The sequence below is a fragment of the Festucalex cinctus genome, chromosome 18 (genome assembly GCF_051991245.1).
Source record: "Festucalex cinctus isolate MCC-2025b chromosome 18, RoL_Fcin_1.0, whole genome shotgun sequence".
Lineage (NCBI taxonomy): Eukaryota > Metazoa > Chordata > Actinopteri > Syngnathiformes > Syngnathidae > Festucalex > Festucalex cinctus.
Window position 1 is genome coordinate 9,705,121 of NC_135428.1, and position 17,938 is coordinate 9,723,058.

The 17,938-nt window shown below is 41.4% G+C and overlaps 4 protein-coding genes across 14 annotated transcripts in view; 1 reads left to right on the forward strand and 3 right to left on the reverse strand.

Moving 5' to 3' along the window:
* The window catches only part of gng8 (guanine nucleotide binding protein (G protein), gamma 8), a 1,243-nt gene extending 1,025 nt beyond the window's left edge, over window positions 1-218 (reverse strand). For both annotated transcript variants that reach the window (XM_077504622.1, XM_077504623.1), the window contains exon 1: window positions 70-218. The gene's annotated coding sequence lies outside the window, so the exon portion shown is untranslated. The remainder of the gene's footprint in view (window positions 1-69) is intronic.
* Window positions 1-4,787, reverse strand: part of tmem45b (transmembrane protein 45B) — a 9,652-nt gene extending 4,865 nt beyond the window's left edge. The window contains exon 1 of the mRNA XM_077504620.1: window positions 4,711-4,787. The gene's annotated coding sequence lies outside the window, so the exon portion shown is untranslated. The remainder of the gene's footprint in view (window positions 1-4,710) is intronic.
* On the forward strand, window positions 2,077-9,850 carry LOC144006012 (bromodomain-containing protein 8-like). Of its 2 annotated transcripts, none has more exons than XM_077504618.1 (21): window positions 2,077-2,419; window positions 2,511-2,558; window positions 2,925-3,021; window positions 3,622-3,691; window positions 3,778-3,827; window positions 3,939-4,061; window positions 4,164-4,244; window positions 4,328-4,392; window positions 4,498-4,640; window positions 4,745-4,927; window positions 5,004-5,085; window positions 5,182-5,316; window positions 6,232-6,392; window positions 6,537-6,969; window positions 7,074-7,114; window positions 7,200-7,513; window positions 7,582-7,674; window positions 8,789-8,857; window positions 9,028-9,310; window positions 9,514-9,558; window positions 9,767-9,850. In XM_077504618.1, exons 2-21 carry the CDS (start codon window positions 2,540-2,542, stop codon window positions 9,824-9,826), a joined length of 2,547 nt encoding a protein of 848 aa, XP_077360744.1. In that variant the 5' UTR covers window positions 2,077-2,419; window positions 2,511-2,539; the 3' UTR covers window positions 9,827-9,850. The 2 variants fall into 2 exon arrangements, with proteins under 2 accessions (XP_077360744.1, XP_077360743.1); XM_077504617.1 differs by having other exon boundaries at window positions 2,078-2,393.
* On the reverse strand, window positions 6,519-17,802 carry dnajc18 (DnaJ (Hsp40) homolog, subfamily C, member 18). Of its 9 annotated transcripts, XR_013279727.1 has the most exons (13): window positions 17,316-17,802; window positions 16,337-16,505; window positions 16,116-16,261; window positions 15,140-15,340; window positions 14,915-15,027; window positions 13,258-13,367; window positions 13,004-13,176; window positions 12,832-12,932; window positions 12,244-12,417; window positions 10,615-10,636; window positions 9,472-9,554; window positions 8,953-9,318; window positions 6,519-6,687 (listed from the first exon to the last, which is right to left on the reverse strand). XR_013279727.1 is itself a non-coding variant. In XM_077504619.1 (9 exons), exons 1-9 carry the CDS (start codon window positions 17,440-17,442, stop codon window positions 12,331-12,333), a joined length of 1,227 nt encoding a protein of 408 aa, XP_077360745.1. In that variant the 5' UTR covers window positions 17,443-17,802; the 3' UTR covers window positions 10,681-12,330. The 9 variants fall into 9 exon arrangements, 1 of the variants encoding a protein (XP_077360745.1); XR_013279728.1 differs by lacking the exon at window positions 10,615-10,636; XR_013279726.1 differs by having other exon boundaries at window positions 8,953-9,554.
* Between the last annotated feature and the right edge of the window lie 136 nt (window positions 17,803-17,938).

Consider the following 17,938-nt stretch of genomic DNA (forward strand, 5'->3'; position numbering starts at 1 on the left):
CAACTCAAATACAAAAAGTCGACATTCTCACCATAATCATAATTAAAACCCATCGCAAACATCACTTACCGCCAGACGCTCCTTTGCTGAGAAGTGCACTTGAGTCCTGAGCAGCAACTTGCAGCATGAAATGAAGTGTGATTAATGGCAACGATGAGGAGGGACGCCTCAACAGGTTTCCTCCTTCAGTTAATTAGCGTTGGTTCTGCCCCCAGCGTGGGCTCGGTGTGAAGGTGCGAGGCAACATGCGGTGCTGAACCTTCTGACATATGACATGAGGTCATCGCATTGGATGAGCTAAACCTGATGAGGTATTCGATGAAAAGCACATTACATGTCTGACATTGAGATAAAAAACAACAACATAAATAAATCATTGGATTCGGAATGTATTTGTGTTCATTCGTTTTCTGTAACTGCTTATCGTATTCACGGTCACGCAAAGCTGGCTTCTATTCTATACGCCCTTGACTGGTCGCCAGTCAAACATAGCACATGTAGTGACAGACAACCATTCACACTCACACTGAGTGGGAAAAGAAGCTACACGGCTTGATCGGAAGTCAGTCTCCTTACTAGTGTATGCATTATTTATTAAATTGCCACATATAATGGCTTTTAGCTACTCACAGGCCACAACATTAGGTACATCTGCACACTGAAATAAAATCTGATAGAAAATTGATTAATTCTAATTAAAAATACAATCACAATGATAACTGCATTGCTAAATGAATGTACCTGGCAAGTGCAAATGACAATGGTTTATCTTCAATATCTGATGCAGTCTTACCCATAGACCTTGGTTATTACACACAGCAACAGGGGGCAAAGTGGCACTGTGGTGTTAAATGTCAGGTCCCTCATTATCATTTGTTTCCCACTAATTATTGGAGAAGAGCCCAGGCGGAACTGTAACTGCTTCACTGTTCTGTGTTACATTAAGGGCCTTAAAATGCAGTACAGAGTAATTTGTCCACAGTGTAATTATTTTTGTTAGCACTCCTAGAAGAAGAAAAGATTTCACAACCCCCAACTTTCCGCCGCGACTACAAATAGTGCAATTTATCTATAAAATTGTTGTACACCTCTACAGAAGAGTTAATACTCCTTGTGCACTCGAACAATGACAACAACACTGCCACCTACTGTAGTGGATGTGCAATTACACTTTGGTATGGCACCCACTATTTGAGAAGGACTGCTCTAGCCTAACTATGAAAATAGTCGATCACAATGTGGACAATTACAGGTTATAAAAAAAAAAAAAAAAAAAAAAAAAAAAAAAAAAAAAAAAAAAGCTCACTGTCGTTAACAGAGTAGTGTGTTGGACAAATATGTATGAAATCAAGGAAACCCATTTTAAAGAGCTTTACCTCTATTGGTATCCATCCATCCATCCATTTTCTTGACCGCTTATTCCTCACAAGGGTCGCGGGGGCTGCTGGCACCTATCTCAGCTGGCTCTGGGCAGTAGGCGGGGGACACCCTGGACTGGTTGCCAACCAATCGCAGGGCACACAGAGACGAACAACCATCCACACTCACACGCACACCTAGGGACAATTCGGAGCGCCCAATTAACCTGCCATGCATGTCTTTGGAATGTGGGAGGAGACCGGAGTACCCGGAGAAGACCCACGCGGGCACGGGGAGAACATGCAAACTCCACCCAGGAAGGTCCGAGCCTGGACTCGAACCGGAGACCTCAGAACTGGGAAGCGGACGTGCTAACCACTCGACTACCGTGCCGCCCACCTCTATTGGTATTTGTACAAAAAAAAACAAAATGCCACTAAAAATAAGACGTCATAATTGTGCTACATTTTTATGATAACTGTGTAAATCTAATGTGTGATACTGTCCATTAATATGTGAGTTTCTTAGCATTTATAAAATGATTAGGTAAAGTACTGTACTACAATCACGCAAAATTATATGTATTTATCTATTTTATCCAAAGAGTCGTGCTGATACAATACTTGCCACTTACCCATCATTAAAATGTCGTTTGTTTATTTATTTATTTTTATTTTTTTAAGTGAGCTAGCATAGCAGCAGACACAGCTTTGTGTGTGCGTGCGTGCGCGCGCCACCATCACCGAGTGCCCGTGTTAGTGGGCGTGCACACAGCACACAGCATGTAGCTAAGCTACTTTTAAATGATAAATGACGACGGTGACTCGTACGAACACTTAGCTCTATTTTCCCTTCTTGTCTGACTGCTTGGTCTCGAACGCGGACCGAGTCGGGGTTCGAATCGAGCCGGGACGCGCCGCGGACTGAAGCATTCTGACAGGGGCGACTTGATATTCATTTAAGTTCACGCTAGCTAGGGCGCACAATACGAGAATGATGGGGCGCTCGAGCTAACGTCAACGAGGAAAACCTCGGTGAGTGTCAACATTTTTTTTTTCAGGTAACCGGCACGTTTATGTGTTATTTATTCATTCACGCGTCACGTCGTGTTAATACAAGTGGTATTAACTAGTGGGTATTGCGTGTGGCAGGATGTGCGGCGTGTGGGGATGACAGGAAGATGGCAAACGACGTTGGAAGTGAGTAATGTCGGCGCACGAGAGATGTTGCTGTGACTTGCTATGTGCTAGCCGAATGAGTGAGTGGCTTCGCCTTTTTTTTTTTTTTTTTTGCGACAAACTTCGGCTGCACCGCCGTTCAACCTGCACGTCTCTCCAGCTGACACCTCTGTTTACAGACACAGCTGGACCACTCTGCGTGTGTGTTTATGTGTGTGCTGCCCCGCAGCAGCGCAATCAGTTCAAAAGATTTGGATTGCAGGTTGAGTTAGCATGCAGTAAAGAGAGGCTGGGGAATGGCAGCACTTTACTCTTTTTAATACGAATAATTATGAAAGGATTTGCCATGAGTCAGAACAACTGTACTTTTTTTTTCGTCATCTGCAGAACACAAACTGCTGGTGATTGGCCCAACAGAAGCATGGTCACTCAGGGAGAAGCTGTGTTTGGCCACATCGGTCATGAAGAGTGGAGACCAGAACTGGTACTTAACTGTCATTCCATGCACTTGAACCCAGACCGACCCTACACGTGATTTTACAGTATACATGGCATGCGAAATAATCTTTCAAAACTAAAAACGATGACAACCAAATGCAGCAGTAACTATGTAATATCGGTATGATATTGGGTGATTAATAGGTAAGGGATAAAAAGTGTATCTTTGCATCACACCCGAGCCACATATTCTCGAGTGACTCTTGTCCATAAACAAACACAATGCAGTTCAATTTGCCCAAAAGATTTTGCTAATAGTCAATGAAGTACCTGTGATGATGAATCATCTCGTGTATGTATACTAGGGAGGAGCGAGTACCGATACCAAGTATCAGTATTGAGTCGAACTGCGGCCATTTTACAATCAGGAACTAGAAATTAAAAGAATAGAAAATTGCCATTAATTTAATACAATTTTAAGGAAAATACTATATTGGTATATATAGGTCTTATCTGTCATTCTGTTTGAGTGGGGAAAGAGAAATATATAAAAAGTGTTTACTGTGCATTAAGGATGTAAGAAAGTTCTTGAGGAGTGGCGGAATCCGACCTTGGATAAAACATGTTTCATCTTTAAAATTTCCAGGGTCTCTGTCAGTCGAGCCATCAAACCATTTGCAGAACCCGGGAGGCCACCTGACTGGTTCTCTCAAAAGGCATGACATGTCCTCAAAGTCCTTCACTGCAGAAAAGAAAATGCTTTCACACACGATTTTACAACTGACTCCACTTGTGTTCACAGCACTGTGCCTCTAAATATTCCGAGCTACTGGAAAACACTGAAGCCCCAAAGTAAGTGATTTCATCCAAGCGCGTGTTGCTGGCTGGCAAAAACAATATATGACACCTGGATGACTGCATTTCCCTACACGGCAAGGTTCCAATGTCACTGTGTGTTTGCAGGAGGAAGCGAGGCGAGAAGGGGGAGGTGGTAGAGACGGTGGGGGATGTGATTGTGCGCAGGCTGACGGCTCAGAGGATTGATGAATTAAAAAAGTTGATCAAGCAAACCCAAGAGGAACACAGGTACACAATAACTTTTTTTGTTTTTGTTTTTTAACAGCAGCATTCCTCAAACAACAATGGCACTTATGATGGTATCGATTTATATCTATTTCCATCCCGCAGGACACTAAAGAGAGAGTCAGAACTTATTCAAGCTGGTCATCTAGACTCCAAACTGGAAGAATTATGGAAGGAAATTCAGCGGTAATATGCAGCAAATTATCTGTTTCATCGCAAGATTCAACCATAACTATTTTTGGCGTGAAAAATGTTTTTGTGCTGGGTAGGAAAGAGAAACTGGAAGAAGAAGCAGCTGAGTTGAAAAGAAAAGTCACAGATGCTGCCTATCAGGGTATCGCCTTTACTTCATACTGCCTGTCTGTCGTCTATCTAGCTATCATTTGTGATGGCGCTACTAGCAAGAAACAAATCCTAATTCTGTTCCTGTCTCTTTCAGCCAGACAGGTAGCAAAGAACACACCTCGGCGTGTGGCAGGTTCCACCATGCATTTGCCCACAGGTTGCAACTCAACCAGCCCGGAGTTTCCATCAGGTGACCCGCTCCCGTGCGTGCATCCCGACTTTTCACCCACAAAAGATGTAAGTCCAAGAGTCTGTTGATACTTTACACAGCTGAAAACATCACAGGGTTTGTATGACATCATCCTACCTGACGTTTCTGATTCTTTCTCTCTGTCTCTTAGGCTTCAGGATCAGTCAGGTTAATGCCATTTGCCGACTCTTCCGGCTCCAGTAACGAGAACCCGCCACTTGGTGATGACCCCAACCAGAAGAAGCTCCTGGCCCAGAGAGGTACACCGCCCCCGTCTCCACTTCTCTCCGAGCTGCTGAAGAAAGGAAACATCTTGGCTACAACATCCAGATTGGTAGGCTGAAGATGGTGAAATACGCAATGTAAATGTATTTGATTGTGATGGAAGCAAAAATACGTATGCGTATCAGACTGGAGAGCGTGACGCATCTGCTGGTAATCTGACTGCCGCGCACGACTTGCAGTTGACTCTGCCCTTCTCTCCAGCTTCAGGTAAAATATGTTTACGGGACATTTAAGTAGATATGTTTGCTTATTCAACAAAAAGTCCACTGTTGCTTATTGATTTGCTGGTACCTCCAATGGCAGGTGCTCCAATGTTGTCTAGACTCCTGGAGGCGGGCCCCGCGCAGTTCTCAGCCCAGTTGGGCTTCATGGTCAGCACAGACTCGACTTCCGGCACCACTCCTGCTCCAGTGGATTCTGCTGCCGCAGCATGTTCAGGTCTCAAATTAATACATGCACAACATGATGATGTCACAATATAAAATCCTTATTAATTCATAGCTTATAAATTATACAATATGTTTATTTAATTATTCACGTATTTGTAACTGCAGTAGTCTGTTTTAAAAGGCTGAGATTAGGAATGGATTTGTTTTTCTCAACAAAAATACTCTAAACTTAATCGGTGTCATTTATTTTTTGCTAAATCAATGTATTGAATTTAAAAAATCATTTCTATCCCTTTATTTAAAAAAAAGACAAATTGACAGTGCATAAAATGTAAATAGATTGATTCATTTACTGCTTTGATTCATAACATGACAGAAAAAGTAAATAAAGTGGACATTGTTTTCTAAAGTATAAGATGTTCATGTACTAATTTCATATTTGAATTAAACACAAAGATAATCAGTCTTATTTCAGACTAGAGAAATGTGGGGAAAAAAATCTGATGAAATTAGGAGGAATTGGATATAAATAAAGGTTACTCTTTTAGTTGTTTGTTTGTTACAACTCTAAATTCAAGTTAGCAATCTTGAAGGAATAAGGGATGGTTGCCAGGTAAGTAAATCAGTTCTCACAGTGGCTGTTTTACAATCAGGATCTATGAATTAGAAAAATACAAAATTGCCATTAATTAATTTTTTAAGGAAAATTATATATTTGGATATATTGGTATTTCTTTAAAATGATCTGTCATTGTTTTTTGGGGGGAAATTTTACATATCACAAGTACTAGTGTTATCGGTGAATATTCAAGAGTACCGTACTTGTATTGGTCTGGAAAAAAAGTGGCCTCAAACACCCATAGTCTACAGCTGCACCTACCTCCGTTTGTTTAAATGGACTAAGTGCCTCTACTGTATTTTATGTGGCTTATTTTCCAAACCGTGATGTGTCATTCCTTTGCAGAGGTGGATGTGATCGCGCCATCTGCGTCCTTTGGGTGCCAGCCTCCCTCCGCAGGTGTGAAAGTGTCTGAGCTGAGTGAGGAGGATGTGACAGTTTCCTACATGGCAGATGAACTGGATTTGAAGACGGTCGGGGACATCATCGCCATCATTGAGGACAAGGTCATGATTGGGGACAGGCAAATCAGAATTTCATGAGATTTGGTGTATCTTGAAATCCGACCATTGGATTAGTCGAATTGTTATTTTGGGAAAAAAATTTAGAATTGTTCTACCTTTTTTTTTTTTTTTTTTTTTTTTTTACAGGCTGCAGATGCTTTGGATGCCGCCGCAGTAGAGGCTGCTCTCTTCCTGTGCGAAGAGAACGGCCACACTCTTTCCGGTGCCTGGCAGGCCGAGCCGTTCAACACCCAAGACCCCCCGGGGGTCCCTCAGTCCACATCTCGCTGCAGCCCAACTAGGAATCAAGCAGACAAGTTAGACATTCCGGACAAAACTTCGGCTGAGCTCTCCTCTGCGTGCAGTAGTAGTCAAGATAACTGTGAAGCGGCAAGCCCAGTGGGACCGAGTGGCCTTCCACCAACTTCCTCATCCTCATGCAATTCCAGGAGTTTTGCGCACTTCCACACTGGAGCACCTGCACAGCCCGAGGCCATAAGAGACACAAGAGACGCAGCGCACCATAAAAGCCACGTGTCTTTGGAAGAGAGATGGCCACAGCAAAGACCAAAAACCATCAGTAAGTGCACGCATATAAATATATTGTGTGGTTTCACCTGATTTATAACATCTCATTAGCTTGTGCAGACGAAGATAATGAAGGGTATGACTTTTTTTTTGCAGAATCAGTGTTAGAAGAAGTGACAGAAAGACATGTAAAGGAGGTACATCACCACATCAGATTTTGCTGGAAGCAATGTTTTGTTTTTGGTTTTTTTGCATTATGTCCCACATTCTCCATCTATGCAGGAGACAAAGGACGAGAGTGAAATAAGTGTCGATAGTAAAAAAAATGCCTCAGGGACTAATCTGGACAACGAGGTCAACGGGCCAGAAGAAGACGACGACGACGACGACGACGAAGATGATGATGATGAGGAGGAGGAGGAGGAAGAAGACGGAGACGGCGCCGAGGGGTTCTCATCGGAACCGGACGGAGAGATGGAGATGGAACGCGCGGCCAGCGAGAGCGAGGACGCGTGCAGCCTCCACACCGCCTCGTCGTCTCTGCAGCTCCACACCATGGCCGACTCCCTCCCCAGCAGCCCCGCATCGTCACAATTGTATGTGGAAAGATCCAAGATAAACTCACAGATTTCACGACTTATTCTGACAAAACTTTCTTGCGTAGCTCTTTGTGCAGTGAAGATCTTGAGGCTCTACAAGCTCACAAGATCTGGAAGAAGGCCATTATGTTGGTTTGGCGTGCCGCTGCCAATCACAGGTAAGACTAGCAGGCACTGTTTATCATAATTGTTACGAAATGGCACAGATCATGTCTAGTTCTAGAAGGATATTTTTAAATACTTATTCTCCTACTAATGCTTTGGGGTCTACGACGGCCACGTCTAATTTTTTTACTTCTTTTTTTTTTTTTTTTTTTTTTTTTTTTTTAAAGAGGGTGGGGGCAAATTTGCGAGAAAAAAAAACATCATAAATTAGCGACTTTATAAAGTGGCAAATTTGCGGCTTTAAATAGTGGCAGATTTGTGAGGGGAAAAAAACAACAACTCAGAAACCTACGAGAAATACACGTAGCCTACTACTCGGATGTTTGTGCCAAAACTTTTCGGTCGTGTTTTCAAATAAGGAGATAGTAATTGCTTGAGCAGAGATTAACTATAAGCATTCACTCTTTAAAGAGTTGGGTACGGCCAGTGACCAAGACGTCTCGCTTTGCTCAGGTCCACATCCTGAGGATAAAGCATTTAAGTTAATTTGTTAAAATGTATTTATTTGTACATTTATTAGAATTATTATGTACACATTCATACATTTTGGTATTTTTTTGTACAAGTAGTTAAGTGTGTTGAGCCTGCCATTCTCTGTCATTCACTTGCATTTACCTAAAGTATGCTAGCTTCTGATTGGTTAGTGTTTGTCAGCTGATAGGGGATCAGGAAGTGTTGCCACTCTAGCTGCCGTGGATGACAAGTAAAGTTTAAATTAAGAATGAATCAGTTTTCATCCTGCCTTTTCATTTTATAAACAGTGTCCCATTAACCACCAACGAATCCTTACATTATACTATAGCTACACTAGATGTATTTGTTATAGTATTTGTTGCAAGTTTCTATTTTTCTCGCAAATTTGCTACTTTATGAAGTGGCGAATTTGTGAGTTTTTTTTCTCAGAACATTAACCCTGGAAATAAATAAATAAATATATTTATATGTGGCCGTAATAGATATCTGGGTTTAAATAAATACATTTATTTATTTATTTATAAAAAATTCAAGGATGGTTCGATTTTAAACCTCCAGCAAGCCTTCTGAAGTGTGATTCTTTGATATGTCACACTTCACATTTCTCTCTTTTTTTTATGGGTCTTCTTGTAGGTATGCTAATGTCTTCCTGCAGCCAGTAACAGATGAAATTGCACCAGGATATCATAGCATTGTGCACAGGTAAGAGCGATCTTAATGCACCACTAATGCACTACGACACATCAGCTATATAAATAGTTGGAACTATTTATAATTAAAACACTAAACATACTGACCTGAACTGTTTCGTGCAGATGGTGTTTATGTTGGTGGAATCTGATGCTCTCGGTTCATGTTCTGTCTTTCTGCAGGCCCATGGACCTGGCAACCATCAAAAGGAACATCGAAAGCGGTTCCACGCGAACCACGGCCGAGTTCCAGCGGGACATCATGCTGATGTTTCAGAACGCCGTCATGTACAACAGCCTGGATCATGATGTGTACCACATGGCCGTGGAGATGCAGCGCGACGTCCTGGAGCAGATCCAGCAGTTTCTTGCGACCCAGCTCATCATGGAGACGTCCGAGTCCGGCATTAGCGCCAAGGGCCTGAGGGGCCGTGAGGGGTTGCGACGGCAGGACTCCACAGACAAGGTGCATCGCTAGAAATTGCACAGAAGAGGCGACTGTAGAGGTTAAAAGAAGCTATTAATAATCCCCCCAAAATGGGTTTACACCAGTTAAAGTCAGTGATGTAAAATGGCCTCATAGCAACAAAGCAAATGTTTTAGTTCTACCAATAGTTGCATCATTACATATTTTGAATCCCACTTCTGATGTACTTTTGCTTCTCACAGGATGCTTTCTCCATGTCCTCTCCTGCTTTTCTGCTGTCTCTCTTTGTAAGTACACAAAACAAAAAAACACAACAAAGATAGTTATTGGGGTCTGTCATAGTGTAGTAATACACAGCTGACTTTTCTATGTAGCCAGTAGCCATGGTGGGATCTGTAACTCAGTGCCATGTGATCTATTGACAGTCAATTTGGGGTGTTGCTTTTGTGAAGCACCAATCATAAAAATCCACAATTTCTTCTTCTGTCCATGCAGGATGGAGGCACCAGAGGGCGCCGCTGTGCCATTGAAGCTGACCTCAAGATGAAGAAGTGAAAAAAAACACCAAAAAAAAAAACAGGCAGAATAATTTGAGTCTGACACTGTAAGTGAAAAGTGTTAATACTTCCAAGATTTAACATATAAAGACACCCTCCTGCCCTCCATCTGCGTCATGTGTGCAGTGTAATCCCCCACTTGCTCTCCGTATTGCAACGAGCTGCAGACCGCGATGTGGGGAAGCTCCTATCTTGCAGAAATGGATTACATGTAATCCCAGATTACAAAAGGGGATTCCGAAAGAGTGGGTCAAAGCCTGTGATGGCTGCACATCACTCATAGCCTGCTCACAGGCAAGAACATCAGGTTGTATTAAGTGTCTATAAAGCCTCAAAATCAACTAATCCTTCAGGCAGGCTGCGTCTGGTCCACATTCGTGTGGTGGACTCTGTGATAAATGCACTACAGTATACGTAAAGACAATGTGTGACACCAGAGGCCAAAGACTCTGATTTGCTTGACCTTTTTTTTGTGTTGTTTACCTGATATAAAGCATTAAGAAAAAAAAAGAAAGAAGAAACCTTATCCCCCCACCCAATTTAACAACCTTTAAATAATTTTAATGTATATTTTGTGGTTGTTTTGCGCATACCTACCTATATTTTAAGTGAAGCAGTACTGTGGTAACCTCACTGTGTTTTGTGGATGTAATGAAAACTATACTTTTTAAACAATAAACTCATGTTTGGCTTGTATAATTTTTGTGAGTTTCTCTATTACCTGGTCTTTGCTCATTGAGGTAGAATAATGAGACAGATTCATTCAAATTGCTGACGAATTTTTACCTTCACATTCACAATGATGCATCTAGAATTAAAACCACAGAAACACAAACAAGACATGAGTCATAAAACAGTCCATTTTACTTTTAATTTTCTGGTAGTTGTGTTTGAAAATTGACTAAAGCCAACTTAGTGTTTTACTGTATTTATGATTTGAAGTAAATGTGCTGTCCATGACATTGAATTGATCAATGCGGTCGGTCGGTCAATATCAACTGAAAATATGTTGCTAAAATAGATACGTACCAAAACAATCTTTTAACTAGTATGCATGCAACATGAACACAATTAATAGAACACTGTTAAATAACAAAAGTGCTCGAAATGAACCTGAACATGTCACAACACAAGACGTGGCACCAGCATAAAATCCTCCTATGTAAAGTCATGTCCATATTTCCAAACGTCTGTTTTGGTTTAAAAAAGGACAATCTTGTACAGTAGAGCACTTCAGCCCGAGGTAACAGAGCTCAACAGCTTTTGACCGTCGTGACACAGCAATCATCTTATTTTCAACACCCATAACGATGGATCAAAGCAGTGAGGTGGAAGCACTGATCTGAATTTATGACTCTATAGCCGATATCCCATATACGCATGTGCACATCTTGCTCCTCCCATCTCGCAAGCAGACTACTGTGTAAACTACGGTATACGTACAGATTAGACATAGGGCTGGGGGACGAAGTGTTTGTGGCAGTTTGGTCACTATTTTTTTAACAAACAAAAAATAAATTTTGTCGGTATGTGCTGCATTTAAGAACCCCTTTTTCTTTTATTGCTTATTTCCTTAGACCCCATCTTTTGTTGAATTACATTTATAATTCTTTAATAAAAAACAAAAAAACAAGTTTCCTCCTGTAAACATTATTAAGCATATAATTTATACATGTATTTTAGGCAAGTTGAACAAATTTAAAACATAAATCATGCTGTTTCTACAAAGTAGTGTCTCAAATGCCCTCCAATTTCGATGCTGTAAATGTATAGAATCGTATGCTGAGAACCGTTTCTTGGGAGGACCAATATGGTGGCCTCGCGACTTCAAAAGTCTTGGCCTATCGGCTATCCAGTCATATATTCAGACCAGTGGGTGGAAGCCTTATATTATGTGATAAAGCTGTCTTAAAAACAAACGACAGTCCCTTCCTATTTGTCTGATGTGTTGTGATTTTAGCAAAACTAAATAAGTCATAAATAAAAAGATAGTCCCGGGCCTCTTTGGATGATCATTTTTGCCTTGGAAATTTCTTTTCACATTATAATCCCAGCAACATGACACAGAAGTACTTGGAGGATAGGAGAAATCAAATTCTTCTAACATTTACAAAAGGATATTACCCACAATTATTTATAGGCAGCAATATTGAACACTCATTTAATAAACACAGTATGTTTTTGTTTGTTTGGTTTTTATACCACAAGTGGGTTGTCATTGAAACCAATAATTATAGCTATGTTCAAAGCAAAAGCAAAGGTGTGATTCTAAACAAATTTTATTAGAGAACGTGCAATTCCAAAATTAAAAAAAAATTGTTGTTGCTTCACAAAATTATTATATGTACCTTTTTCATTTTATTAATAATATTTTGCAGGTAAACTGCACAAGCTAGAGACGTCAGCAATACTCACCGTTACTCAATGACGTCAGAAAAAGTGGAGTCAAACGTGCGGTCCTTTCCTATCGCTCCTTGACCCGATGACGTCATCCAACAAAGGTTAAGGAAAGGTGGCATAAAGGTTTGGAGATTTGACTTTCCGAAGAGGCCCCAAGACTTCACAGTACAACAGTGGCTGAGATTTGACCTAAGAATGATTATTCAAGTCACTCTAGCAAACCTGTTGATTAATAAAATACACATATTTTGGCACAGACACTTGAACAATCAGCAAAATAAATAATCAAATCAAAGTGAATGGACATAAACATAGCTTAATCCAACAATCTCAGACAGAGACCATTTCTAGAATTAAAAAAAAAAAAAAAAAAAAGTTGAAAAGGGGTGGGGCCTCAGTGCTGCGGCCACCAAAGCAGCTGTCATGCAAACTTGTATTTCCGACCATCCCAGAGGAAAGAAGGCACATTTTTTCCCCAACTCTGCTGCATGATTCTTGCCAGCATAACGACCTCAATACTTACTCGTACAAATAATAATAATGTACCGAGCGGCGCTCCTTGTTCAACAAACCGTCCCTTCATTTGCCCCGCTGACGTCCTACCAGTCTGTGCAGCTTGTCGCAGTTGTCCAGCCTCATGGACTCGGCTTTCTGCTTTAGACGCTCGTCTCGGTACAGCTGCCCAAGATTTATCAAGTCAGACTCTAAGCGGGACAGACATCAAACAATTATTTGGAGGAAAACTGATCATTATCAAACAATGCCGTTGTCTTACTCTGCTGCTTCTCCTTCCAACAGCTGTTCTGCAAATATTCAATGTAGTCGCTTTCTATCGTCTTCTCCAGCTCGTCCAGGGCGCCGCCATGGTACTCCTTCTCAAAACCTTTATCCACGTAGTACGGCACGCCCATGTGCTGCGTTTCCCGGGAAACCACCAGGCCCATGCTCCTGCCAAAGCACACAGCATGCAATGTACGTTCAACATCCACTGTCCAGTGTGAATGCCGCCGGCTCTCCTACGCAACTCACGGCTTATAGTGGAGGCTGTAAGGCGGGTTGGTGGCCATCATCTGCGTGAACACTGAGATGAGGATCAGCACCAGAACGGGGAGGAGCTGCAGCAGAGCCGTGAAGGTGTTCTGGGTTCACATCACAAAACTGTGAATAGGTGTGCTCTTACTGCAGTCTACAGCGCAAGGCTTTTCCAAACGTTCACTTATCACATAGAACAAAACAGCTGCAACCGATGTTCATGTATGAGGTTAATGAGTCCACCCAGTATGTTTTACAAAACATGTACAGATTTTAACTCAATCTCATGTGGCGTTTCAGGAGTTGTTAGGGTTGAATGATTAACAGTATATCATTTGTCATAGCAGTTCCAAATACTTTTTGCTCCAAGAGGATCCAAGGTGTCATACGTGTCATATGCCCATAATAGGAATATAATCATCATATCCTGTATGTAATTTAAAGATAGTCAACCAAATTATTATTATGTATTTATTTATTTATTTATTTATTTATTTTTTGCAATAATATTTTCTATGTAGGGCGGCACGGTGCCTGACTGATTAGCACGTCCGCCTCCCAGTACTGAGGACTTGGGTTCAAGTCCAGGCTCCGGCCATCCTGGGTGGAGTTAGCATGTTCTCCCTGTGCCCGTGTGGGTCTTCTCCGGGTACTCCGGTCTCTTCCCACATTCCAAAGACATGCATGGCAGGTTAATTGGCCGCTCCGAATTGTCCCTAGGTGTGCTTGTGAGTGGGAGTGTGGATGGTTGTTCGTTTCTGTGTGCCCTGCGATTGGCTGGTAACCAGTCCAGGGTGTACCCCGCCTACTGCCCAAAGCCAGCTGAGATAGGCACCAGCACCCCCCGCAACCATTATGAGGAATAAGCGGTCAAGAAAATGGATGGATGGATGGATGGATGGATATTCTAGGCAGCCCCACCAGTTAATATGGACTATAAATAAAACAGCAAGATCCACCCGTTTTTGACCGTCTCAGCAGGCGGCCATTTTGCCACTTGCTGTTGACTGAAAATGACATCACAGCTGCTCAGTGCTCAGGTAACGACCGATCGTGGCTCAGCTTGCCAACGTCACACGACCAAACTAAAACCATTACCTGAGCCCTGAACAACTGTGACATTGATTTCAGTCGACATTAAGTGGCAAGATGGCCGCCCCGAAATGGATCAAAACGGTTGGATTTTGCTGCTTAATTCATAAAACACAAACACAGTATTAAATAGAATGCCACCTTTAGACTAGTGGGGGTTCATACAACATATTGTAAAGACTTTAATACATGTATAAATTATATGCTTTTTCTGGGTTGACTTCTCTAAGTGTCCCAATCATGCCCTCCTAAATATCACTAAATAACAGCCTATGGAAAGTTAACCAAAAAAAAATAGCTTGACACCAGCTGAAGGTGGCCATGTCTCAGATGTCTCATACACATGAGCCAAATTTGAAACAGGAACAAGAATCCGGCCATTTTGGGTCCAAGTTGACAAACATTAGGGCTTGTACTTTAGCAAACACTTAATGAAGAAAATCAGCCATAATAATGAGCCAAGCATACGAGACATGCAGATAAAATGACTAAAACAATAGGAAAACTTTCTGTATTCTCTGTAAATGAACATCGCAACAAAAGTGGTGCGTGAGTCACTGACTTGACTCGGGTTATCCTCCGCCACATCCTCGCGTCTCTCATAAGCTCGTCGTCGACGAGGCCGGTAGAACTGCGAGTAGGCGGCTCCCTGGTTGGTGTACACGTGAACGTTTCCTGAGGGAGACAACGGCACGCATAGGAAGATATCCACACGTCAGCCTTGGAGGAAAAAAAAAAGACCGAATACCGTTTTGCGAGGATAGTCCTCGACACACGAAACACTCACCTGTTGGGAAACGTCCTCCGAAGAAAATGTTGAAGAGCTCCTCGGGGGAAATGTCGGCCTCAAAGTCTCTGTGGAAGTTTCGGTAGTGCCGATGGTGGGTGGCGTGTTGGGGTGCGCTCTCAGCTGCCGATTGATTGCCGTACTGATCGTACTGCTGCCTCTTCTCCGGATTGCTCAGCACTGCGTACGCGTTGCCTATTGCTAGTTAGAAGAACATCATAAGGGCAAAAAGAGGATAAAGCATTCTGCTGCTGAAAGAAACGACTTTTGTCACATTTGATGACCATGGTCTCATGTGACAATGTTGATTGAAGAAGAAAAAAAAAAAAAAAAAAAAGACAACTGAACTAGAGACTGTAAACAAGAAAACTAAAAGAGCACAAACCTCTACCAAGGCTTAAACATTTATCACCCTTGAAATTAATTATTCAACTACAAGCTAGGAACTTAATAGCTAAAAATAGATCAGGTTTCTTTCAGATCCAGAATTTCTTTTGGCAGAAGGTAAAACAAATGTATTGAGTTCTAAGATTTGATTGACCAAATTTCCTTATACAGAAGCATTTATTTTAGCTATATTTAATAGTGCAGAAGCCTTTATTTGTATAAATGTATTTTAATAAGAAATCTATTTTACAAGTACAATGCTTTTCCATTTTTGCGTGTACATCTGAATGTGACCGGTTTTTCTCTTTTTTTTTTTTTTTTTTAAATATATATTTGTTTTTAGGTACATTGTTGGAAAAAAAACATATTGTGTCCAAATGGGTGGCACTGCTTAATATTGTACTTATATTTTCATGCAAATTATTTTATACAAATATTGTTCATACAAATATTTATATTTTTGTAATATACTTTAATGTAAAATTAAAATTAAATCAATATGATTAGTCAATTAATCGATTGAATGATCAATAAATTAACCAATTCTAAAAAGTATTCGATAGTGACAGCACTACGTCAACCGATCTACCTTTGAAAGCATCTGTGGCTCCAGGAGCAAAGTTCTTGTCAGGGTGGAACTTAAGGGCCAGTTTTCTGTACGCCTTCTTCAGATCGTCATCGCTGGAATCCTTGGGAACGCCAAGGATCTCGTAGAAGTCTTTGCAATTCTTAATCCTGCAGTGACATTGTGGATGTTGAATTACAAGCACTCCTTTTAATATCATGCGGAAGCTCCCAGTGACCGTGTACCTGAGAACACCCTGCCGCTGCTCTTCTGTGTAACTCTTCCTGTCATCGCCGCCCACGTGACTTATCTCTTCGCTTCCACAGTCCTCGTCTCTCCAGCCTCTGGGCGGGGGCACGTGGTTAGCTTCCGGGGCAGCGTTGCTTCCATTTTTAACGATGGCGTCAATCAGCACTATAGAGAGCAGTGTTCAGAGGAGGCAGAAAACATCAAGAGTGATGTTTGTGTCGATTCTTAGTCATCCAGATCAAGGTATAAAATAGAATGATGGCAACTGGATTCTTTTTGGATGGCAAAGAAATATTATGGGGAAGAGTAGTTGTATGTACTCCAGTGTTAAATATAAAATGTATATATAATATAATCCAGTGTTTCAGAACCTTGACTGAACCACGGCACAATAGAAAACTTTTACGGCAAACCACCAAACAAAAATGTCACAAAAAGTACTAAAATATTGATCTGGTCTCAATTTACTCACAAATGTATTTAGTTTGAAATCTGGACATAAAGCCATGATTTCCTTCATTGAATGAATGGCAACAGATATACATTAATGGAAGAGCATTGTTCTACTTCACTATATATGTCATTACCATAAATAGATGAACGAAAAATTCATTATTTGTAGAAGACAATTTTCAGTCCTTCACCCTGGCCTAATCTATGCTCACTTCAATTTTTATTTGAGTCATGTATTCTTCTAAAGTTTATAGTAATTGAGTACAGTATTTGGCTACTCTGTCCACCTCTAGCTATCTAGCTTTATGTACTTATATGAGAGTGACAGGACAAGTTAATGCACAATATTTGTAAGGTAATACAAACTAGAGAGAAGTTCAACAGCTTAGTCACATGTCCTTCTAAATAAAGCAGAGAGTAGCTAAAAATGTACGTCAGCCAAAAATAAAACATTATAATGAGGTAACATTACATGCTCCAGCAAGAGCTTTGGCTTGTTCTAGGCACGGGTGCTAATGTTACCTCTCGCCCGGGTGCTGGGGTAGATATTCTGGGCTTCATATAGGAGCTGCAGCGCTCGGTCCTTCCGTCCTGACCGTAACCACAGCTTCGCCTTTTCTATGAGACGGTTCGCTTCGTCTTTGTCCATTAGCTGCTTGTTTTCGTTAGCTTCTAATGTGCTAAAAGCGTCACAAGCCGGTGGCACTGTACCTTGATAGCCACTTAGCTTCGCCAACTGACAGCTGCGTAACAGGAGCTAACGAGAAAGCTAACTAGTTAGCTTCAAGCTGGCATCGTCTTGACGCTAACCGAGCGGCTGACAGCTGCGGTCAACAGCTTGCGAAAACTCAGTGACGCATGACATTTTCACCCCCCAACTAGCGGTACGAATTAAATAATTGCGCACACTTTAAAAGAAAAAATAAATGGAGTTAAATGTCAGTTTGCATCCTGATATAATTGGAGCGACACAGTGGATGAAAGGCAAGCGCTTCATGACGTCACTTCCCGTGTTTAAAAAAAAAAAAAAAAGTGTGTTGTAATTTGGTTCGTGAGGATTATTTTGATTTCAAAATGTGATGAAATGTCTTTTGACTCCTATAACAATCTACCCGGTTTGTATGCTAGTCACAGACAAAAGCAAT

What these genes read in the sequence shown, in the direction of transcription:
- LOC144006012 (XM_077504618.1), top strand. An exon ending in ACTTTTCACCCACAAAAGAT is followed by an intron (nt 4,641 to 4,744) that starts GTAAGTCCAAGA and finishes TCTGTCTCTTAG; the next exon opens with GCTTCAGGATCAGTCAGGTT. An exon ending in AGCCCCGCATCGTCACAATT is followed by an intron (nt 7,514 to 7,581) that starts GTATGTGGAAAG and finishes TTTCTTGCGTAG; the next exon opens with CTCTTTGTGCAGTGAAGATC.
- dnajc18 (XM_077504619.1), bottom strand. Translation starts at nt 17,442, where the DNA reads ATGGACAAAGACGAAGCGAACCGTCTCATAGAAAAGGCGAAGCTGTGG. An exon ending in CGGAGGATAACCCGAGTCAA is followed by an intron (nt 13,368 to 14,914) that starts GTCAGTGACTCA and finishes ATGTGAACCCAG; the next exon opens with AACACCTTCACGGCTCTGCT. An exon ending in TTGGAAGGAGAAGCAGCAGA is followed by an intron (nt 12,933 to 13,003) that starts GTAAGACAACGG and finishes TGTCCCGCTTAG; the next exon opens with AGTCTGACTTGATAAATCTT.